Here is a 24,242-nt window from a genome sequence, read left to right on the forward strand (position 1 = left end):
GAAGCACTCTAATCTAACCCTATGTCTAACTACAAACCATTTCATAGCTTTAAGTGCAAAGTCAGAGTGTAAAATGTCCAAACCCAGTGCACGCTTTATGAAATATTTTCGCATTTAATACCAGCTAAGTCTGCAACTGCTGTAATTAGAATTACTTCCTTTCAGAAATAAAATATATTTATATATATATATTTAGAGCATAAGAACAACAATGAATTGTGTGTGAATAGATTTTGGTCATGCAAACCAATTAGTCGAGATCATTATTCTCTCGAGTAGTTCAGCATCCACTTGATATAATTTCACAAGGCCGTTAAAACAAACTTCTCCACCCCGGCAATCGATGTAAATCATTAGTCCATTTAACCATAAAAAGTCAATAAAACAAACGCAAAACGCTGCACATAAAAATTAATTGCACTGAGCTGAGCGAATCATTTAGGGGTAAAATAGTGGGGCAAACGAAAACAAATAAATAAATAAATTAAACAGGTTCTGAACAACTCGTTGCTGGCCCATTAGAGGTGGCCTGTGCAGCTATTGGGGTCGCCATTGAGTGATTGCTGTTTTTTTTTTGGTCAGGTCGGTTAGTAGAAGTTGGCCCTGAAACTCAAACTTTGGCGGACCGTGTGAACAACCCAACGAGCTGGCTAAAAATTCGCAATGCACAACTACTCCAGTTCTTAAATGATGGATTTTCCATTTGGTTAGATGGTTTTCCTTACCATATACATACCTAATATCTAATTCCCGATAATCGTGCTAAGAAAGCTCTTGATTTATAGAGCTGTCGTCTTTTATCTTCTTCCGTGACGTATGGCTCATTTGTGTCCACTTCGTTTCGCTAAAAGTGTGTGTGTGTGTGGTTGTCATAAATTAATCCACTTTATGTGTATTATATAAGCTGGCTGACTGGCTGGCGTGAGTTTCTGAATTGTGTTTCTTTGTTTTATTGGCGATAGCTTGCCGTTTGACTGACCTGCCCCAATGTGTGGCCCCCGTTTCGTTTTGTTCATCCCACTATATTATATAAATACTGATTCATTGGCATGCAAGGCCATGAATAACGCGGCAGCAGCTGCACATCCCCTAATATTAGCGTGAATATTATTTATATTCTTATTCTGATGACTCTTCTGGGTCTTTTCCGCTGCGATGTTGAGAAGTGAGTGAAAAACAAACTATGAAAATGTGAACTGCCAATTGTGGCTCCCATATGGTCTAGTGGCTAGGATATCTGGCTTTCACCCAGAAGGCCCGGGTTCGATTCCCGGTATGGGAAAACTTTTTTGCAACCTTCTTCTCCTGTGTTTTTTTTTTCTTTCCCAATTCTTGGAGGTTAACCGGATATCAAATGGGTAGTTTTTTTTTTCCTAGTTAGCTTTAAAAGGAAAGAAAATCGAATGAAAAACAGAAAAGCAAGAAGCAACTCCACAGATACACACACCACAACTACTACAACAACAAATGCCAAACAACCAACCAACCAATCAACAACATCAACAACAACAACAACAGCTACAACAAAAAGCAACCAACCAACCAATACCAAACCAAACCAAACCAAACGAAACAGAAATTCAACAAATTTGTGGATACATTTATCACGCGCAAACTGTTTGCCATTTGCTCTTATCTCATTTCAGTTAAGGAGATTGGAAATGGCCGCTCGCCATTACTGCAGGAGCCTCTATACGGTACACGACCTCAGCCCTACAGTGAGTAGAAGGCGCCTATTCATTTGTAGTTTCTGTTTAGCTGACAAATGTTGTGTCCCCTGACCTCTGACCCCTGTGATTCTACCCGCCACACCCGCCCCCCACACACCACCCACACCCTCTCATTAATTTTGCGTTCCTTATTTCCGAACCAAAACAAACCAAGAAAAAGAAAGAAAGAAAAATAAAAACCCAAACTATGTTGGTGCGTGTGATTGTTGATTGTTTGGTTGCGTTGAAATATTTGAATTATTTATTGATTTTCGTTATTCATGTGGCCACTTGAGCTAAGATCTTTATAGGAGCCACATGAGTTTAATTTTCCCACCGGCGGAAATGAAAGAAAAACGATACACAGACACTCGCACATACTGTGACTCACACCTGGCTGGGGAAAGTTCTCCTAATTGCTGGCTCTAAATGCAATCATTACAATTTTCTCGCCGACATATGCGCAATTAAATGCAAAATTATGAGCCAAACACCGAGAGTGTTATCCTAATTAACTCGGTTATGAAAGCGACAAGCACTCGACCCAATTTCCTTCGCTCGAGAATTCTATTAAGACAAATGGGCGAGGACGCAAACTATTGAGTCAACAAATAATCGAATGCCAGTCTTGTTTGGACCCTAAAACGTGACTCGATGGGACTCCTCCGAGCGAAAGTCAGCATCCTGGCGAAAGGAATGAACCAGAAGTGTGTCACCGCCAACAGAAGAACTGCAAAAGGAAATGAGAGCTGTACAAAGTGGGTGGTGGTATAGAGTGTTGGTGATGGTGGTTCAATATTATTGTACGAACATGTGTCTTCATTTCGTTGTCGACTTTGTGGCCTGCCAAGACCATCAACACTTGCCTCTCCATTTCGCCCACAAATCGATTCCGCTTCTAGCGTTCACTGTGTGTGCGTGCAAAGTGCAAAATTAATTGATTTTTTATAGCATTTTCGAGCATTGCCCAACGTTTCAATTTCAATTGCGAGCATCGAAGTGTGAAATTTCCTAACGAAAGCCAAGTGAATTGGGTCGAAGAGTTGCTCTCCGCTTGGCAATAAAATGATAAATGTGGCTTGGCCACAAATCAAGGGGAAAGGATTTCCAAAAACAAAAACCAAAAAAAAATAACTTGAAGCGAAACTAATCCCTTAATTAAGGCAATTCTTTAGCCTTTGTATAAGAGTCGTTGGCTTAATTTGCTGGCATATTTACTTTGTTGCTTATCGATCGTTGGGAAACTTTTCCCAGCTAAAGGAGAGGAAACTCGACGCCTCGGGGCCGCACCTAGTTACAACTTTTGCATTATCTAAAGGCCGCAAACTATAAACTAAAAACCTCTGCCGCAGTCTCAGCCTCCTGCTGCTGCTGCTGCTGCTTGGTTATCAAAACTTATGTAACCTGCCCTAAGGATATGCCGGCTCGTTTATAATTTTTGCCAGACAGAATCTACAGCCTCCCGGTGGATGTTCTAATTTGTTGTGCGTAAATAACATTTCGAATTGGCCTGCCTTTTTGCATTAGGTTAGGCCTTGCCTCAAAACTTTCCTCGTGCAAACAACAATTGCTGGAGGAAGTTCTCAGCCCTGTCTCTGTATCTGTATGGATGTTTTGTGGGTTGGGTTTTCGGGCTTTGGGCTTTGGGCCCTGGGATTTGGGGACAGACAAACTGATGCAGAAGATTAAGTAAAAATCCGTCTCAAACTGATGCTTGGCTGCTGCTTTTAATTGCATTTTACGCAAAAGTTTAAGTTCTCGTCGTTGCCAAGGTTTCAATTAGAGGCTTGGGGTTTGCTCCACCATCCTCTTCTCCATCCCCCTGCCATCTAGATGGTCCATTGCTATCTGTAAGTGCTTATGCTTTGGCCCATTCCCATTCCAGCCCCCATGCGAAGTTTCTTTATATCAAATACTGCGGGGAGTTGGGAAAACTTTTGGCCACTGCTCTCTGTGTGTTCTGCTCCTCTTTGTTGTTGTCCTCGGGAGTTATTTCGTTGATTTTCGATTGTAAACGGTAGCCTTTGACCCCCAGCCCATCCCAAAATCCTCGATTTGCTGGAAAAGTTTTGCAAGCAAATTTTCTTATCCTTGCTATTTGTTTGATAATTGGCCATGGCCACGGCATTTGGCATTGTAAGTATACTCATGCCACCTCGCCCCTGTATTTCTCCTTTATTTTTTTTTTTTGGTTTTTCTGTGTGTTTGGATAAAGTTTTAGTTTGCTTCCAGCTGAAAAGTCGAAATTCAATTGATTTGAAAGGGGCGCGCAGAAGCAGGGAAGAGTTCAAAGTGTAATGGATTCATTCGGAGTTTGTTGTGCTCGGTTTTTATTTTTTATATTTATTTGATTTCACTCTACTTCTGTTTGCTTTGACCCCTCACATTTCTTCTCGGTTGGTTGCATGTTTGCTCGTGGATTTTGGCATGCTCGGGGCTAAATAGATGTGGTTAAGAGCTCAGCTAAATATGCTTCGTGTTGGCAAATATTTTTCCATGATTGGACCATTTGTTGCCGTTTTCTATTAGATGATTTCTTCTTTGCTGAGTTAATTTACAACTGTTGAGCAGTTGAGTTATCTAGTTTGGCAGCATAGCCAGTTTATTTTCGAGTATTTTTCTGTACTAAATTAAATAATTGAATGTACAGCATGTGAGTTATGCTGCCAATGAATATATGTATGTATAGTATATGGTTTCCTTTATTTTCCGAATCAGCAGCACTCACCTCTTCATTTCCGCCAACATGCCAGATGAGTTTATGCATAGCTGATCACTTTTGCCTTCGTTGTGTTCCCTTTGTCAATTTCCCTTTGGGTTATGTATGTATGTACGGGTGTGAGCCCTCTTTCCCTGGCCTAATCAGAAAATAACAGGAAACCCAGTCTCAGTTGCACTTATGACAACGCCGAGTAAGAAAATTCCGACATTCAAAGGCGGACGAGCGGAATGTGTAGTGTATTCTGTGGGGGACTCTGCCAGAGCAGCCTAATAAGCATCCTTGGGGAAATTATGATGAGCAGAATTCAATTTCGTGTTTAATTTGCAGTGAATCGGTTTCTTTCACTTAGTCGGTCTTGTACTCTGACTCGGACTCACTTTTAGTGCCGATTTGCCTGGCACAAGAGGAGTAATAAAATACCCAGAACACGAAAATAACCCCCACAAAAAAAATCTTCAAGTCAACTTTTCAGGCTTTGTTTAGGCAGCGGGTAAAGTTTTTATTTTCCTCGAACAATTTTCGTTAAATTTCCACCCGAACCGCAGCCAAAATGCAAATTTTTAGCCCCCATTGTTTTCATTCTGTCCGCCCCTTACATTATACAAATAAATTTCTATGTATTATCTTTCTCGAATGCATTCGCGGCTCTTTGACCTTTTCTCCATTTCGAATTTCTTTTTTTTTTTTGGGTTTTTAACCACAATGAGCGCTTTTTATTATTTGCTGTGAAACAACAATATCCGTTTTTCTTTTCATTATTTTATTTATATTTTATGCCGTCAGTTTTGTGGTTCTTGCTGCTGCATAAGTAGGTATTTTTAATTTTACCACAAAGTTTTTTTGGGGTTCTTCATTTTCAGAAAGCAAATGAAATGCTAAAGTGATTTTTATTAAAAAGTTTACTTTTTAATCTGATGTGCTCGTCACTTTCTTCCACTTATTCCCCGCCGCTCATTTTCCTTGTATATATTTTAATTTTTACGTCTGCTCTTTTCTTTTGCATAATTTTGCTCTGCGGTTTATGCTGGCCGCCATGTGGCAGAGAGGTTAATTAAAATAAAAATTAAAAATTTTCATTTTGTTTTCCCTTAATATTAAAGCGCACTGAGGAAGCCAAAGTCTGCAGTTATGCATTAACAGAAAACTTTCAGAAAGCCAGTTTTGTTAATTAGCATGCCATAAGGCCATAATCCCCAGAAGCCCCAAAAAGTATGCTAAGCAAGAGAAATGATTCCTGGGCTCCTCTGCCTTGTCCCAGTGCAATTTCAATTGCAATTCATTACGATTAACATATTTAAGGTCTCCGCGTGGCCTTTGTCATGTGCGTGGGGACATGAATCACTGATCATTCTCAGCAATCGTTCACACCTCTAAGCCCGACAAATTCCCATAGGCAGTCCCTGTATATTGCCAGTCTGAGCTGCTCCCCTGGGCCACCCAGTGAAATGCGTGAAAGCCGTTGCTCCCCAAAGGATAAGACTCCACTCCACTGGGCCGCAAAACCATTCGACTGCCACGAATGCGCGCCTGTAAAAACAAAATGGCCAACAACCCGGCCGGAAGTTGTGCGTTGCCTGGAGCGCTTTTGGCTGTAACAACTGTAAATGGGAGCGTGACTACAGCAGCTTTGGTCTGCCATTGCGGCTCACTTTGCTGCTGTTTCCGGTGCGGCAGGAAGTGTTTTTAATTTTAATGCAAGCACTCTTCTGACTATACTTTGTGGATAAGCTACAGATGAAGAAAATACGTCTATTTGGAACTTAAACAACCTTTTCAAGGGTGATCTAATTACTATTCCAAAATACAAAGTTATGAAATTGAAAATTAATATAGAAATATGTAAGCTAAAGATGTAATACAAAGCAAATATTAAAGTGCAGACAACCTATTTTATAAAATTATATTAGTTAGAACTTCTCAATTAAAGTTGCTATAAATATAAAAGGAAACTTTTATTTCTGCGATTTGAAAATTTCTTCATACACTTTCGTTGTAATTTTTGTCTCTTAAGAAGCTGCAGCTTCTTTCAGCTGACGGCATCATCAATTCCTACCGCAATTCGAGCTTTTTATCAAAAATTCAGCAACATGCAATGCAATTCCCAAGTTTGAATTGTGTGTCATATATTTTCCCAACCCGTCCCTCAGCGTGTCCTTCCTCCTGGGACCTGCGGATCCTGCTGTCGGTTGTTCATTGGTGTTGCTTCAGCTGCCATGGGGAAACTTTTATAAGAAATTGAACGTCAGAATTTGCCGTCTCCACGGCAGTCTTGTGTTTTGCATTATTGCCATGCCATAACAGCCTGCGGCATTGCATTTGAAAGTTATCAGCGAAAAAAACTGAGCAACTGGGGGGAGGCTAGAAAAAATAGGTGAAGAGAAGCCATTACAGCCAAGATGGGTAAAATAGGTGATGGGTGGTAAATGGGCAGCATCTGCTGCAGTTGGAATTGTGACGGAAAGTTACTTACTTGAGCTCGATTTCAGTTGTCGAGTGTTTTTCAATTGTTATGCTGCGCCGGAGCACTCGAATCGTATCTGCCATCAACACATCATCTCGTGTACCTATTTTTTGTGTGTGTGTTTCTGTTGGGTGTAAGGGTGGGGGGTGTGTCGTTTATTGCGAAATATTGGCAACAGTCTGCCGCAAATTGAGGAAGCCAAACATTTACCCCAATCCCCTCACTTATCTTGGCCATCTCTGCCATTGTTGTCGAAAAGAGCCGAGCTCCCTGTCACAATGTCTTTTCTGGGGGCCCCCAACTGTCTGTTGTTATTGAAACATTTCTGGCCAGATAATAATTTTGCTTTATTATTTTCGGGCTTGTGTCGTACGGCCATTCAGTCGCATCGAGTGCGAGTGGCCTTTGTTGATGGTGCTGCTACAACTGCACTCTGAGCATCGATAATTGGCGAATTTTGGCACTTGCAGCCGCACTTCACATCACTCCACCACGTCCCGCCCGATCCAAATCTGAATCTGACAAGCCATTGGCCATTTTGGGAAAGGGAAGAGCCGAGCCGTTCGTTTTCCGATTGTTTAACTGTTGTCAACCCAGCCCAGCCACAGCCACAGCAGTCCCAGCACTGGTGGGAAAATATTGCCAGCAATTTGGCCATCATCGTTGGCATCTCGTCATCGTCATTGTGCGTAATTGAGTGCAGCTTTCGGTGATGCCTCCTCAAAATGTCGTTTGCGCTGGAGAGCAGGACAATAAGAGGCGCCTCTTATTCATTGTTCAGCCGGATAAGCGGACGCAATCAGTTGGCAGATTGAATATTCAATATTGGCTAGAGGGGAACTTAGCAATGCGGACCACTATTTATAAGCCACGTTTGTGCGGGCAAGCAAACGCCTTTAATGGTGACTTGAAAGGCTTAGTTGTTAGGATGACAATGGATAATTAATAGGCGTTAATTCTCTATGACCACGTCGTATTTTCAAGAATGGTTAAGATTAAGGAAACTGTTATTACATAATAAGCAGCATTTCATAAGTCTGAGATTTTTATATGTGCATAATAGAAGACCAACCCTCCTCCAAAACAATTGTAGATATCTCGTGCAACACTGCGTATGAGTAATAATTCAGAGTCCACGCCCATGGAAATATTGCCAGCTCACTGGGGTGCACTGAGGAGAAAATCTGTAGCGAGGGGTTCAGGGTTCCAATATCACATGTCAAGAGTTTCCAGTTCCTTGGACCTTGGGCCCCTTAGGCTGCCGTTGCTGTTGTTGTCAGTGCTCGAAGTTGCATGCAACGCAAATTGGCGGCATCGCATCTCCAGCCACTCAGTTCAGTTACAGTGGTGGCACACAGTGGTGGCACACTGGGACAGATTACATGCATGAAAACAAAAGGCTGACTGGGACATTGTGCAACTGTCATCGGCGGTTGTCGTCCAACTAAGCATTTAATTTTAGCGCAGCCAGCGACAATTTTAGTGGTCGGAAAAGCCGGAAAAGTCGGAAAAGCGCTCGCAGGCCCTGCGGCCACTTTGCTGTTGCTGCTGCTATTGCCACAGTTGCACAATATCTACGTACGTACATACATACATATGTATGCAAACGGCTGTTAACTGTTGACGTTGGGAAATTGTAACTGTAACAAAAGACAAGGCAACGTGTCCCCCCAAACACAATGAATGCGAACCGCGAATTGGGATTGCGATTGCGAATGCGAATGGCAAACGTCGCTGATGGCCGGGAAATTGAATTAGCAAAATGCCTGCAACTTGTGGCAATCGCCGCTGGTGGGGGGAAAAACTGATGTGGAGGGCAATGGATGGCGATGGCAACTGACTCGAGAAAAACATCTTAGGAGGTCGGTCGCCTGAATTATGCACTACTCAAGTTAATTGCAGCAGCATTTGGCTGGAGGGGGGGTGGGGTGACAGGATATAACCAACCAACTACTTCTCATGGCTAACATCTGACAAGCGGGCTAAAAACGCAAAAAGAAACAAAAAAGCCAAAGGAAACTTATTCAATTAAACTTTGCCAGGCATGTAATGGAAAATGTGCTCCTAATGGAGGGCAACCTTGGGCGGGCAAACAGCAAACACCACTAGTAACCACCGACTGTGTGGGCCTGAATAAATTCAGTTTTAAATGAAATTTCGTTAAAATATAATATTTGCCAAGCTCCATTTGCTGCTGCTGGGCGCAGGAAGGCGTGTGTTCCACATGTCACATGCGTTGAAATTTTTCATTTGATCATCCGGCTGCTGCGGCAGCATCTGCAGCTGCACATGCACATGCACATGCACATGCAAATTAGAGTGTTATTATAAGGGCCAACTCTGAACTAAGAGGCTCTGATGAATGGGAATTGTGCGGAACGCTGAACGCTGTGCGCTGAGCGCTGAAAGCAGAAAGCAAAACTCACAGCTCAACCCTCGAGCGAGCTTTTGACTTTTTGGCCAGCTCACGACAAAATCTCTGGGGACGTTGTTTCATTCAAAACACACACTGACACACTACTATTTCCCAGGGAAAACTGGCTCTGATTTATGCATGTCCTGTTGCCACATGAGTCCTTAGCTCCCTCCATCCGCTCACATTGTTTGATTAATTTCATAAGCTTTGGCCCCGGGTCGCCAAAAAGGACAACACATGTCGCCTGTACAGTTTGTTTTAATTGTTGCAGCACTTCGTTGGCTTAAAGAGCTTGAGTTTTATCTGATGGGCCATTAAATATTCCATTTATGGTCTTGAAATATTTATTCAAAGATGATGAAGGAGAGTGAAATTAAGCAAAATAAATGTAATTTAAATAAAATGCCGCTCCATTGTTAGTTGGCTTTTTTTCCAGATTGGTCAGTTGAGTTTTCGCTAAGCCAGCTGATCAAAAACCAAATCTGCAGATGTTGACAGCTCTGCTTAAGAAAGCACCATCCTCCATCTCATCCCATGCAACAATACCAATCCTTATATATCTCAACAGTAGTATATGCAACAGTTTTCCTCTGCCATTGTGCACTTTCTTGTAAATTTAATTTCCTGCCTCACATTTCTGCTGATTTGCCTGTGCGCATTGACATTCTTGTTGGATTTGCACTTGGCAGGCGATGTCTTATTGCTCATCAGCTATGCAGAATTCATTTCCCTATTCGTTCAATTACAAAGTCATACTTTTGGTTGATTTACGTATCGAATATTTGTCAGGTGTCACAGCAAATTTAACGCATTTCCAAAAGTTAATTAGTTTTGTGTTGTAGGTCTCCGAAGAAGTTTTCAATAACTTTACCAATTTAAATTTGAAGCATGTCGGTTGTGGTTTTCTGCGGGCAAAGTAATTGCCAATTAGTGCACGACATATGTAAAGAATATTTTCCAAGCTTTATTGTTATAGGCTGTACAATAAAAAAAAAACAAATTGTGGAGAAATCAATTTTGGGGAAAATTGCCAAGCAATCGAACAGAAACAAATGTCAAATATTTGCCAAATTACTCAGCACAAATCCCCAAAGCCAAAAGTTATGTGCAAAAATGTTTTTGCCTGCCAATGAGACGTGAACTTTTATGGCGAACACCCACCTCCCCCGTAAAAAAAAATCATCCCTAAGCCCCCGGTCCATTATTTTCAACCTGCACTCTAACGTCAAGGCAAACTAATTGATTTTAAAATAAATAATGACTAATCACCACCTGCAAGAGCGAGATCGAAAGGGAAATGTGTGCCTTTCCACTAGTTCTTGCTCTCTCCTCTCGCCATTCTACGTGGAAATTTCGTGGCATCCACCTCCTGTGCTCCACCTCCTGCTCCTCTTCATCTACTTGGCTTTCTGGGTCGAATCCGGTTGCTGTGTAGACACGGGTTAACCCGTCCAGAGGGATCCTTTCCGCCGCTTGATTAATTGAAATTTCACTCACTGTCAAGGTGTATAGTTTGTATGTGTGTGTGTGTGCGGGTGTGGGTGTGTTTGAACACGGTCACGTCCGTGGGCGTTGAAAAGAAGGGGGCGGGGCCACTGCAACTTGTCTCCACTAGGATATTTTCGCATCGTTGGTTGTGGGGTAGGGGGGAGGAGGCGGCGGAATAGCGTTTTCAAATTAATTGAGTGCGCTAATTTTGGCAAAAAGGTTTTTTAATTGATGGCCCGAGTTTCGGAATTGTTGGGTAACTTGTTTACTTGGTAACTAGTTTGCTTCAAGCGAACTTTCCAGTAAATATGGTAGTAGGTTACCTACCTATTCAATAGCAACTATACAAAGTCCAAGTATTAATTGGCCCTTTAATAATCACTCAATTCAAACGAATTGATTGTTAATGCCTCAAGCTAATGATTCGATTTCAAACGGATAGCCCATTTAACATACATAATTAATGATGGACGACTAGAAATATAATCAAGATCGAAACTACACTGTGATTGAGCTTTAATCCGATTTGAAAAGTTTCTTTGATCGGGAAGTAGTTAACTAATACCTTTTGGCATTTCCGATTGGCGTATGCTCATTACAATTTGCCCACGCGCAATTTGCATAGCATACGAGTATGGCTTTTAGCCTATTCTTCTGCATTAGGGCCTTTTAGCATTTGCGGCTCTCAACTAACAGCATTTCGGAAAATGCTTTTCACCGCGTTGCGTGGGCATTATGTGGCTTACTGTGGTGTTGATGCGATAAATGTGTACCGAATGGCCTTTGAGCCAATGAATGATGCTGAACACAGCATCTGCATAAATGCAGTGCGAGATTAGTGAACATTAGATGTACCGTCAGCCAAAACGGTCTGACTTTTCAATCGATAGCCGGGAGATATGTACGTACATGCATACATGTGTGTAGAGCTATAACGAAGGGAAATGGGCGGGAATTACACGGGTATCTGCCGGCAGTGAGTTTTCTTTGGCAAAGTAATGACCCAAAAATCTAAATATCTCCCTACTACATTCGCTGCTGGCTGCTGGCTGCATGCAGGAAGGCGGACTTACAGAGATATGCGAACCCAGCCGTCGTAGAGCTGGAACATACTTGCGCATACATTTACCCTAATGCCATGCCCGGGGGTTCCCCCTCTTTCGCTGGCCGTGTGCCAGGACGAAGAGCTCTGGCAGGACGATGAGAGCGAGGCGAGTGGGAATACGCAGATACACGTACATACATACGCACAGGCAGCAACAGTCTGCCTGTTTGCTCTGCGCCAATATTCAAAAACTGATTTTCATATGTCTTTTAAGTTTATTTGCGAGCGGAAAGATTGTGGGTAGACACAGCCCGTCGTCCTTTCTCGCCATTCCCTCCATTCCCTTGTTACCATTTCTGTATCTGTTTTGGCATCGTCTTGTGGCCCTTATCGTTTCCGGCACACGCATAAAAGTTGGCCGAGTGTTTGCAAATTTTTTTTGTGCTTCTCGCTTCGCTCTCTCTTTTTTAACTTTTTTATTGGGCCCCAGAATTTAATTCACAGAGGAAACAGCAGAACAGCAGAACAGCAGAGCTACTGTGCGCAAGTTTTTTGAAAAGCGATTTCAAATGCAAATTTTATTGAAACAAGGCAGTCGTCCTGTTGTGTGCGTACCAAGATGGAGATTAAAATCAATTCAATTTGCTGCAAACCCAGCAAAAGTGGTAATAATTTTTGTTCTTTGTTTTGCCAAGGCACATACACACACACACGCACATACACATTTCTTTTTACTTAACATAATGAGATTTTGAGCGAGTGCGTTTATTGTTACGGAATTTACAATGGCTTAGACTAGGGGAATTTCGTTTAGTCAGCTGAATGAAATTGAGCAGAGGGATGTTAAGGCACAGTCGGTTGGTCATTAATTGACCCATTTCTTAGCGGACTTCGGTCTTCGGACTTCGGTTGCCTGCCAGGCACACTGTTGCCTGCCAATATATCACACGATATGCACCATTAAGTGCTCGCCTAATGGGCGACCATTTATCAAACACTTGCGATGGGCTGCCAAGTGCCCAGGAAGCGAGCCAGGATGAGCTTCGATATTTGGAGAAAATCAGGACGCAAAGCAGAGCGTCAGATGCCAACGCGTTTGTCATAATAAAAGTTACTTAAAAGTTGAGTGAAAAATATCTGGACGAGCATAAATCAATGCCTGGCAAGGTACAACATGGTCCAACATGGCGCATGCTTGATTTATTGGCTGACACTGGGCTGTGTTTCCCCATTCTTTTTTGTTCCGCCCTGGCCAGCAAAGGCGATAATTACCCAGCCGTCGAGGCGTATACGTACTTTCGTCCTATCTATGGTTATTGCGTATACGCCGAGTGGTACACATGTGCGTTGCATTTGCACTGAGAACTCGAGAACTCGTGTACATCTCGTGTATCTGCTTATCTCGTGTACCATTTGGTAGTTTGCTTAGGCAAAGTGAGGTGGCAGGTGATGCTGTGCAACGGCACAGCAATGCACTTGCAACACTCCCAGCAGGCTGCCACAATTTATTGCACTGGCTTCGACAGCCTCTGGGCAATCAAATAACAAAATGGCTGCGCTGCGCTTTGACATTTAATTGCGCCGTTGGTGGCAAGCTTATGAAATATTTTTGTGACACGGCTCCAATGCTCCAGAGCATAGAGCCCCCACTTCCCCACCATCCCCCCCCCCTTGTTCTCTCTGCATTTCTCCATTCCGATTCCATGTGCTGCCGATTTTAATAAACGCAAAACTTGTCCTCAGTTGTTCGACCCGCAGCCTGTGGTTCCCATTTGGCTACGAGGAAAACAATCCAGCCAGCACATTGCACATTTTCATTTGCTGAGTGCACCAACGAAACGAACTGGGTTCTGTTTTATAAAACGTTTGATTATAACATGCACAAAACGATTGCTTAAAATCTAGAATCAATATACATTTTTAAGAATTTCAATTGATTCAAAAGACTTTCAAGGAATCAAGGATTCAAAGAAGGTAGACGCGTATTAATTCAATTGTTCAGGGAATCTCCACAGAGAAGTCTCCTTCCTCCTTTTCCATGTATGAATAGCACTTCTCTTTGCCCAACTCCAACAGGCACAAGAAAGCTGTGCTGACTGCAGCTTGTGCTTTCGTTTCACTTGGCAGCGGTTTGTTCAGGCGACATGCCACATACAGCAGCCGAATGATGAACCTAATGCTCCTGCCGGACAGCAGATACTTGGAGACGATAGTCGTGATGTGAACCACCAGGCTGGAGGACATCGGCGAGTCCTCGTTGAAGCTCTCAATCTGCCGCACGAGCACCTTTATGCCGGCCAAAACCGCCAAGTCGAATAGGTCTCGCCTGTTTAATTGTGGTTGGCACATTTCGGTCAATTCGCCTTCAGCTCCCAGGGCAACGCCAAAAAGCAATACAAAAGACAAAACGAACAGAGGTTTCTGCTGGGAAATGGAATTAAAATGTATTTGAAGTTTTCAATGATCATCCTACCATTATTTAAAAGTTTATTCTACACTCCGAAAAGATTGTGCTACAAATGAATAAACCGAAAAGTTACAAGCTAAATGCATTGGTAATCAGCCGGAAAATCGGAATTAGAATGCTTCAAATCAGGAGTCATGCGTTTCTGCTCACAAAATGTTATGTAAGCGAGTAACCCGCTCTTCGCTTGAATTTCCAGTATTTTAATACATCTTATTAGCTGCAATGGGCTATTAGCTGTGCCGACATTGACCTTGCTTGGTCAAAATGCGTATTTATCAATAGCGCCAATGGCAAACAAATAGAACAGAGGCACGCGAGAAATGCAATTCGAATGGGAAGCGATTAATGGAAACAGATTCTGTGTTCTCACGCGCCTGCACTGCGTTAAAATTGGTTTGGATTTACCTCATAAATGAGACGCGAAAATCAAATTTCCACTGAGCCCCATGGAGTGCGCAAAAAATTGCTATTTTCCTTTAGCCGTCTGCGGTGTTTACAATTTTCCACGAGCTTTATATATGACGCTCAGTTGCTGATAGTTTCTGCGTGCGCCTGTTTTCAATGAAATTGTTCAATTCGGATTTCGATTCGGTGTGGGAAAATAAATTTTCCGCATTATGCAAGAGGCGACGGGGGAGTGGACCGCCCACCGGTCTCTTCATCAGAATGTCCGCTTGTTTATTCGGGTATTTGTTTGCTTTAGGCGCTTGAAAAATATTCGGGCACTTAAATCGATGTGTGATCTATACAACTATCCAAATATACACAGTAAGAAAAATAAATTAAATAAATAAAAATAAAATATAAGCTATACATTTAAAGAAACCCCTTTTTTGCATAGCGAATATTATCTATCTTTTTCCTCATAAAAATGAGATTTAGCATACGTTTACGACTCTTTAACGACGCATTAAAATCTGTAAGATCCCAAAGCATATATACATATATATTTTGCGAATATATATCACATTTTAGCCTGTGGTCAGCAATTAATCCATTAATTTGCAGTGACAGATGGATGACGGCCAGAATATTTATGCACGGATTAATGTTCGCTGCTTATTAGATTAAGCACGTACATTTATTTGCGAATTAGTTCAGATATTCTGCGGTATTTTAAACTGATTGAATTTTCTCATTATTTGTTTGCTTTGTTGCGCAAAACGGAGGATCTTGTTTTGAATTTCCTGGTTTTTGTGGCCAGGGAGTGTTTGGCAAATTGAATTTCCATCTTTTGTTCAAGCTCCACTTGTGTCCGCAATATACCATTTCCCATTTCACCAATTTCGTTTCACCGCATTATTTACTTCCCTTGCAGCGAAACACATCCTTCCATTTTCAACTTCCACTTCCATTGGCTCAATCGCTCCAGTTTTTTATGGCATCGAGAGCAGCGTTTATGGCCAAGAGCCATCAAACGGTCAACTTTCGCCGCAACAATGTATACCCACTTACGCATATTTCTATTTGCGCTATTTTGCCATTTTGCAATAGAAAACAAACAAATAAACGTCGCAGTGCATCGAATCCCTGAACGGGTTTCCCAGCTTACATAACTGCCACTATGACGACCATGATGATGTCGATGGCAATGGAGATGGCAATGGCGATGGCGATGGAGATGGGGAACGGCCAATGGCCAATGGCTCCTGTTGAGCTCGGTTCAATGGCTCCGTGGCAACGCACATTCCCAAAGTGATTTTCATTTCGATTTCGTTCGATTTCGTTCGATTCCGTTCGATTTGCTTTGGCAACGGCAGGCGAGCCACCAGCTCGCCAAAGATACAACGAACGAGTTCAATTGGTGAAAACCACTTTTGGCCGCCAGCTTTGCAGCTATATTTCCTGGCCATGGACACTACAGAGTACGCCACTTCAATGGCGAGATGGGAAAACTTGATTTTCCAGCTGGAAGTCATGGCGAGCGGAAAACGCATTCCCAAGCGGAGTGTGAGTTTCCCAGAGCTGTCTTCGTCCATGTCGTCGCATGTTGCTCTAATTGCATGACAAACTCTTTGCCAACTTTCACACACTTTTGGCGTTATCTGCGCAGGTAAAACTGCAGCTTTGGCTTAAAACTGCCTGGCCATAAGTGTCACATATCACAAGGAAAAGTGAAATTTTGTTGTTACGACCGTGGCAGTCTGCGGAAATTGTTTAAGTGATGGGAGGGCGCTGGGGAAACTCAAAACGATTGCGTTCTTAAAATCGAGTGTCGTATAAAAAGTTATTGGATTGAACTTGTAACTGGTTTTAAAAGAAAATACAGTTTTCTATTATATTACCAAAATAAAATCTCTGTTTTAAAACGCAAAAGGGAAAAGTATTTGTAGTAGCTTTAAATAATATTTTATATAGCATATTAAATGTATATTAAATTATATTACCATAAAGTCCTATACACAAGCTCCTTGCCAACTTCGGACATAGTCCAACTGCCTTTCGACTTGGAATTTAGCAATTACGAAATACTTGAAAGACACAGAGCGTATTTGAAATAGAACAAATACACGAAACCCAAATTCCTGAAGACATTTTAATGTAATTAAATTTAAACGCAGCCTCTAATAATTTCGTCTGTCTTGTTTGCGTTTCGCATCCTATGAATGTGCCAGAATTTAACAATAGACACATGCAAATCTAATAAGCATAATGAATGAACCCCGAGACTCGGGAAATTCAGCAGCTGAGTTGCTGTTTTCACTCAACACGTTGAACTTGTGCTGTCACCTGTGAAGGCAATGATGAACAGCCCCTGCTCCTCATGGTTTTCCACGATTTTTCTTCCTTTTTTCCTCGCTTTTTTTTGTAATTTTTGTTTGTGATCCCATGGGGTGACCATGGCCGATGGCATGTGGCAAATGTCTTGCAATCCACACCCGAGCCATGTAAATATGCCTGCTCTGCTGCTCCGCTGTCGTTTGCAGTTTTGTTTAATTAATTTCTATATTAGATACACTTCATTAAAAATGTCTTGGCTGTGTGGTCGTGCCATTGTTGTGGGTTATTTTTGGCAATCGAAGGAATTCGGTGATTGAGCAGCACAAATGTGGCTCGAATGAGATCTGGGCCAGGAGATACGTTTACGTTCACGTTTACAGATTCATTCGTACAGCCTAATGGCTCGTAGAAGATCTATGGCCGGCCTGCATAATTCAGTAAGCCGTATATGTGTGTGTGTGTGTCCGGAACCCAAAACACTTTAGTTCCAAGCCTTTTTGATGCTCCTGCCTTTACAGGACTCTCTCCAGCCTTTTGAAAGCACCTGTCCTGTGCTGTCTTGTCCACCTGTCGTCAGCCATGCCATCCAAATGGCTGTGCCAGAGCAATTAACGCACTCGGTGTGTCCAGGGGCCAGGAGGTGAAAATCGGGTCAAGAGGGGTTAAAGTAGGGGCTAAAGTGTGGAGGTGAAGGGCTAAGGCTAAGCAAAGTGCCGCTCTGAAGTTCGGGGCCATGCATTTGTCGTCGCTGGCATAATGAAATGCATTTCAGTCCTCATTAGGCATGCCATATTGAGATTCTCATTTTGCCCGACAGGATTTCAGTCCTCCACCCTGATGGAGTGGCTCCAATTGAAGTGCACAGTGACTGACTTTAATTGGCCAAAACCGTGGCAATAATTGAGCCGAATCGAAATCGGACTGACAGCGCAAACAGCTTACGTAGAATTGCTAACACCTTTCAATCTCAGAGATGCTAAGGAAAAACACCTTATTTGGTCACCGAAATAACAAAGCAAGTGAATAATTTTTCCAGAGTAAATATTACTAATATGCAAATAGTGTTTTCAGTACCATGTTGTTTTAATGGCATGTTGCTATTCCCCGAATAAATACAGTTAATAAATGCAACCGAAAATGTATTCAACAAATTCTAGTGCACATTTAAAGTGAATGCATTTTAAAAGCCACATTTCTTATTTCGTTCTGCATTGTTTTCAGTTTATTTTCGCATACAATTAAAGGGTTTTTTTGGGCTTGAAGCGTTGCTACCACTTAATGTAACTTTGATGTTTTTCTGGCTACGCACCAAAGGAGTAGTTTCACCTGCTGCGGATTTGCAGGCAGGCAAGGAAACGAGTAAATAAAATAAAAACTTTTGCGGTTAAAGTTTTTCCGCCTTTGTTTTGGCTGTGCAAATGCTTGCAGCAAGTGCAGAAGCAGTAGCAATAGCAGTGGCAGTAGCCCCCTTGCAAATTTTCCTACTGCCGCCCCTGTGCCGAAAATGGACTTCTCATTCGTGTGGCATTTTTTGGCACTTGCCACAATGGCCACGTTCCGCACTCACACATTCCGTGGATCGTGGCACGTCGTTCTGCAAGTCCACTCCTTCACTTCTACGCGCTTATGGGTGTGGCACGGGGGGCGGCAGGGCAATGGGGGCGTGGCTGCCACGGCTTTTTGGCAGCGGCACATTTGCTTTGTCATGTGCCATATTTCTTTCTCGCCCGGCAACTGTGCTGCGCTGACAAAGTATCTTTTGTTTAAAAACTGCAAATGTGGCTCTTTACTTGGAAACTTGATTTGATTTCGTCATCTGCGTTTCACATTAGCTCCTTCTGTCTCCTCATATGAATCCATAAATTTTTAGGGAACTTTTCGTATTTATTTGCGGCTTTTTTTAGGGACTGTTGAACTAAACTTAATTAATCAGTATGCACAGTTATATGAAATAAATTAGCTGTGCATTGTTTAAAAACTAACGACTTTTTTAATGGTTTTGCTTCTGGCGCCTTGTATGGCTTTCATTTTGAATTTCTTTAGAGAAGACCCAAAATAAGTGCTGGAAAAGGCTTTTAAAGTTGCCACTTAAATGCAAAACACTGAAAAAAAGTGTTAACCAATGCGATAGTTATGGCTGTGAAAGCTAATACCTACATATCGATATGTTTGGACAGCCCAATAAAAATTTTTCGCAAAGTAGTCTCTCCATCAGAAAAACTTCTCGAGTAGGCCTTTGAGTTAACAATTGTCAAATTCCAGGCCCAGTTGGTCATTCGTCTGTGGGACGTCTTACCGTAAAGTACACCTAGGAATACTGATACCACAAATATATAAAATAAAAAAATCACAAAAAAAACTCTCACCATAAAATTTGAGTTGTGTGTTACATTGAACAGTGTTAACTTTTACCGTGTTACCGACAATTCTTAATATTGCTTCGTGTGTTAACTCGTTCGAGTTTTTTGCTGCCCCGGCATATTAGCGCATTTTGAATCTTTTCAAATCATTTTCTCACTGCCCAATCGTGTGGTACTGATTTTTGTGGCCTTAAAGCAAACGTATATTGAATCGAGTTGCTGTGCAGCATGAATAACCTGAACGCCAATGCCAATGCCTTTTTGTGGCAGGCACCGCCGCCGCAGCAGTTGGCGCCCCAATCGGTGCAACAGCAAACGGTGCAGTCGGTGCAATCGATGCAGTCCGTGCAACATGGCCAGCTGCTCCATACCGCTGTTGTTTCGCAGCCGCGCAAGTTTGGTGGCAACAAGAGCAACTACAACTACATGCAGAACCATGCCGGTGCCATGTTGGGCGGAAGTCCGGGCGGCGGCAGTCCCCTGGGCGGACTCGGTGGCAACCCCAATGTCTACCGCAAGCGCCAGCCCATCAACTCCTACAATCCCGGCCTGTATCCAACCAATGGTAAGCAACGTGGCTCATCAGATGTTCTATTCAATTATCCTACATATGTATTGCAAGCAGAACACATTGCATTAGTAGTGGTAATCATAGTGACGAGGCATAAAATGTGTGACTTGCAAAAAATGGTTTCTATTTGTATCAATGTGGAAACCCTTTGGTGTTGTTGCCTAGCAAAAATAATTCGTATGAATCCCTTTCCCCAAACCTTACAACATTTGTCGCTAAACGCTGTTCAATACAGATGAATTATTCAAATTGAATTCTTGTACTACTCACTCACTGTTTGAATTTAAATATACCATATATATTTATATATATATATATTGTGCCATTTTCAACGATTGCATAAATCATTAACGCATTTATTTTCTTTTGTCTTTTCAGGTAAGTCGCTGTTTTCTATACCCGAAAATGTTGTTATGCTTGAGAGCCGTAAGTACATTTGAAACTAGAGCACATTTCAAACACACACACACACACGCACATCACACTCATCTCACACACACGCACATCACACTCATCTCACACACACACACACACACAAACACATCGCAAACAAACACACACATACGCCTACATCAACATCAACATTTGCAGATCGAATCAATCAATCAATCGTCCTGGGGCCAAAACGTTGAAGAGCTACGGGGGTGGGGCGCGGGGATTTCGCGATGAAATGTAAACGGCGAAATTAATTTCCAATTGATGGTGGAAGAAGGGGCTTGGGTAGAAGTTCAATTACAAAATAAAACAATGCATCTGGGCAGGGAAATATAAAGATCAAAAGATGCCAGCGCCGAATTTGCATCTCTATGCGAAATTTATTTTTTTGCCATTAATCAATTTCGCTTCTGTTCCGTTTCGTTCGGATCGTATCGATTTGGTTTTTATACCAGTTTCCTGCTGGTTAGAAAAGTGCAATTTGCATATTTTGTCTTGCATGAATTTTCAATTGCATTTTCTCGACGCTTTTCTTCTGTTTATAGCGGGCTCCATTAACATTTCTATAATGATGACGCTGCTGTTTGCCCCCGCGTCGTCCCAAGATTTTCACGATTTTTCCTGAAGCTCGTTTACTTATTCTAATTTCTCGCATTGTTTTGGCCATTTGCATAATTTTCAATGCACGCAATTTTCATTCATAGCCGCCTAAAGGAGTGTAAGGGCCTACGGGATTTTGTGGTGGGGAAAGGTGCAAGTCAATTATAATGGCTCATTATCTTAGTACCAGCAAGAGCCACCCAAGCCATCGGCTGGTGTCATAAAAATATGAAATTGCCGGCAACGACACAGCGAAAGACCAAGAAGCCGAAACAAATTTGCACCATAATTAAAATAAATGCTTTCAATGGCCAATAATTGCCAAATAAATTAATTTTAATTGCATGCAAACGTCGGCGGTTGCGGGTGGCAAAGCAGCACAGCCTGGCTAAAAATATATTTCAAAGTGGCTAAAATAAAATGTGCGCTTCTTACATTCGCAAGCGGATCGGTCGGTGAATCGCTCGGTCTCTCCGCCTTAGTTTTTCCTGCTCTCGTCGTTATATTTATATTTTTAAATGTTCCGCTTTCGCGAGTCTGTCCAATACGAGCGGTGCCACGCCCACTCTGTACGCACCACCACCATCGCAATTTCTGCGGCAGATGTCGCATTTTACTTTTAAGTGTGTGTGTGGGTGTGTGTGTGCAGGTGGAAAGCGGCCGAAAAACACTTAAAAATACATAAAAATACCAATGGCACGTGAGTGTTTGTGTGCGTGCGCCTTTGGCTGACATGTTTATGGTGGTTGCCTTCTGAAGAAGATTTCCCCCTAAGAACGTTTTCCATGGGCTTAGCGGCGACCGAGTCACTCGAAGATTTATGTGGGCGTTCATTAAACGCACATCCGTCCCCTCCGCCAATCACTTAGTTAATATGCCACCGAGTATTTGCATACTCATTCAAAATGGCACTGGGAAAATTCGCATATTCGCAGGATAAGCCAGGGTTGTCGAGGCTCTCGTCGTTAGTCGGGGTTGCCAGGTTGCCAACGAAAGCAAACTTGACTTGTTTGTTTATCTTTCTACCCTAAGCAAAAAACTTCGGCATCTGTACAATCATACATACACATATCTCCGCTTTTTTGGTCGTATGTGTGTATATTTGTAGTGGCTTAATTTGCTGGCATTATTGCCATGAAGTGGGTGGCTTTTTATTTGCCTTTTTTGGCCCGATTGTTGTGGCTTACTTCTGCTGATTGACAGCGCATTTCGTTGCCTTTTTGTTTGGTTTCCTTTCGTTGTGGCCCAATATTTGCTCTCCGCCTAATGCAGTTCTTCCTCGAAAAACTTTGGGCTTAGTAATTGTGTTTTGCGGCAGCTAAAATTAATTAAATTAACTTTCTGTTTTCCCTTTTAACTCCACGCACAAACTTCCTCGCCTGACAGGCCGTAAATCTTGTGGTGGGGGAAAAAAAAAGTAAAGAGACATCTTGCCACAATAAATTCATAGGAAAATCCAATAATTTCGCTGGTGGGCAGGAAAGATCATTCAGACAAAAACAGCAGCAGCGCAACATGTATAGTACAACAATAAACGACAACCGCAGCCCGCATGTCCGAAAAATATAAATTGTGTCGCTCGCATTTTATGGTAATTCAATAAATTGAAAATGACAAATTGTGTCATGTTGCGGTCACCGAATTGGCAGACCAGAGAGAGAGTTTCGAAAAAAGCGTTTGTGGGCGCTGAAACGATGGGCATAATTAAATCTATGTTGGGCATCAATAAAAGTTGCAAATGGATTTTTAAAGTCGCTGGTACAGTAGCTACTGCTGCTGCTGCTGCTGCTGAGGCAGCCGCCGTGGCACAAGGCACATCCACATCCATCAATCAAAGACGATCAATCAAATTGTTGTCAACAGCGGCGCACGCAGCTAGCGATGAGTTGGATGTTGCCGCTAGCTGTCGCTAGGTGGCGTGTCGAACAAGGACAATGTCGCTGTCGTCGCCTGGCTGAACTTTCGTTCCTTCTTCGCTGTCCCTCCTGCAACATCTGCCCCACTAACGAGCGCTAATGGACAGCACAGTCCTTCCACAAGGAAACTATTGAGCCAAAATTCTGGGTGGCTGACTGGCTTTGGTGTGGGGAGGATATGGAAACTTTGCCTCGCCACGCAATATTGCGTCGATTATCTTCAATCAAAAGGCAGTGATTGATGACTGCGACGACTGGCCGCTATAGTAGTATGGAGAAATATATCCCGGAAGTGCTGCGAGTTTTAAATTTCCCTTCAGCAGTTCGATGGCAATTCTTAATGCCTTAATGCCGGCCATTCATCAGCGTCCGGCGGTATTATTGAAGGCTTTATTGTTTGCCGTTTTGATTACTTTTGCAATTGATTCGTTTGTGGCTCCTTTTTATTGCTACTACTGAATATTTGCATTTAAATTGGGCTGCCAAAAAGGTAGCATCGGCATATTGCCACTTAATATGCCTAATGATTTTCTTTAATATGAACACTTTGCAGTTTCATGAACCAAAAAGAAAGAAAGCCACCATTTTGCTGCCTAATTTATGCAGGACACGGCTGCTCCAACTCGCTTTTTGTTTCTTTTTCCTGCTTTTTGCTGTACCCTTAATAATTTGTAATTAATTTAGCATCTGGCCAGTCTTGATGAGAAAAAGAGGGAAGAACAAAAAAAAAACGCTGGCAGCTTTTTGTCAGCCGTGCTGCTCGTATACTTTTGGTGTAATTTTCTAAAGCAATTAATTGGACATTTTGCTAATGCGTTTGCCTCTTTGCAGTTTTTGCCCTCTATCCATCCTGCCGCTTAGAGAATCGTGCAATTTTCCAAATTACAATATCGAAATTGTCCCCCCAGCTGCACAACGCAAATCGCACTTTGCCATAGTTGCCCGGCACTTTTTTTCCTTATTGTTTGTTATATTTTTTATGGCATTATCGATTTTCGCTTTTCGTCTGCATGATAAAGGCGGGAAAAACTTTATCAAAGCGCAAACTAAGTTTGTTATAAGAGCGTGGCTGCGCAATGCAAAAAGAGAATTTTTCATAGTTTGGGGTACAAGTGTATATACATATAGATTTTATATGAATATCATAAATGTGCAGAGTATATTTACACACGGAGCTCCATTAACTGGGAAAACGCTTCAAAGTGTCGCATGCAACGGAGTTTGATTGAAAGTGGGCGGGGGCTATTGCTTTTATGCCACCACCCAAAAAAGTCACCCACAAAGTCAATACATCAAGCACAACAAACAAGCGTCTTTGCAACGACGAGGGT

The 24,242-nt window shown here is 42.3% G+C and overlaps 2 protein-coding genes and 1 non-coding gene across 27 annotated transcripts in view; 2 read left to right on the forward strand and 1 right to left on the reverse strand.

Moving 5' to 3' along the window:
- Nucleotides 1–24,242, forward strand: part of LOC6530918 (heterogeneous nuclear ribonucleoprotein L) — a 108,568-nt gene that overhangs the window by 65,200 nt on the left and 19,126 nt on the right. For 5 of the 24 annotated variants that reach the window (XM_039372655.2, XM_039372669.2, XM_039372672.2 and 2 more), the window contains exon 6: nucleotides 1,647–1,697. The exons of 5 other annotated variants lie outside the window; for them this stretch is intronic. In XM_039372655.2, the coding sequence (XP_039228589.1) occupies nucleotides 1,647–1,697 (51 nt within the window). Of the gene's footprint in view, nucleotides 1–1,646; nucleotides 1,719–19,183; nucleotides 19,955–20,338; nucleotides 20,387–24,242 lie in introns of those variants that run through there. 14 more of the 24 variants (XM_039372662.2, XM_039372661.2, XM_039372664.2 and 11 more) reach the window with 6 other exon arrangements.
- Nucleotides 1,211–1,282, forward strand: Trnae-uuc. The gene has a single exon. It is a non-coding gene; the product is annotated as a tRNA-Glu (tRNA).
- On the reverse strand, nucleotides 13,690–14,421 carry LOC6530921. 2 transcript variants are annotated; one of them, XM_002091728.3, is made up of 2 exons: nucleotides 14,315–14,421; nucleotides 13,690–14,262 (listed from the first exon to the last, which is right to left on the reverse strand). In XM_002091728.3, exons 1-2 carry the CDS (start codon nucleotides 14,315–14,317, stop codon nucleotides 13,840–13,842), a joined length of 426 nt encoding a protein of 141 aa, XP_002091764.2. In that variant the 5' UTR covers nucleotides 14,318–14,421; the 3' UTR covers nucleotides 13,690–13,839. The 2 variants fall into 2 exon arrangements, with proteins under 2 accessions (XP_002091764.2, XP_015051816.1); XM_015196330.2 differs by having other exon boundaries at nucleotides 13,690–14,265; nucleotides 14,315–14,364.

The sequence above is a fragment of the Drosophila yakuba genome, chromosome 2R (assembly GCF_016746365.2).
Source record: "Drosophila yakuba strain Tai18E2 chromosome 2R, Prin_Dyak_Tai18E2_2.1, whole genome shotgun sequence".
Classification (NCBI taxonomy): domain Eukaryota; kingdom Metazoa; phylum Arthropoda; class Insecta; order Diptera; family Drosophilidae; genus Drosophila; species Drosophila yakuba.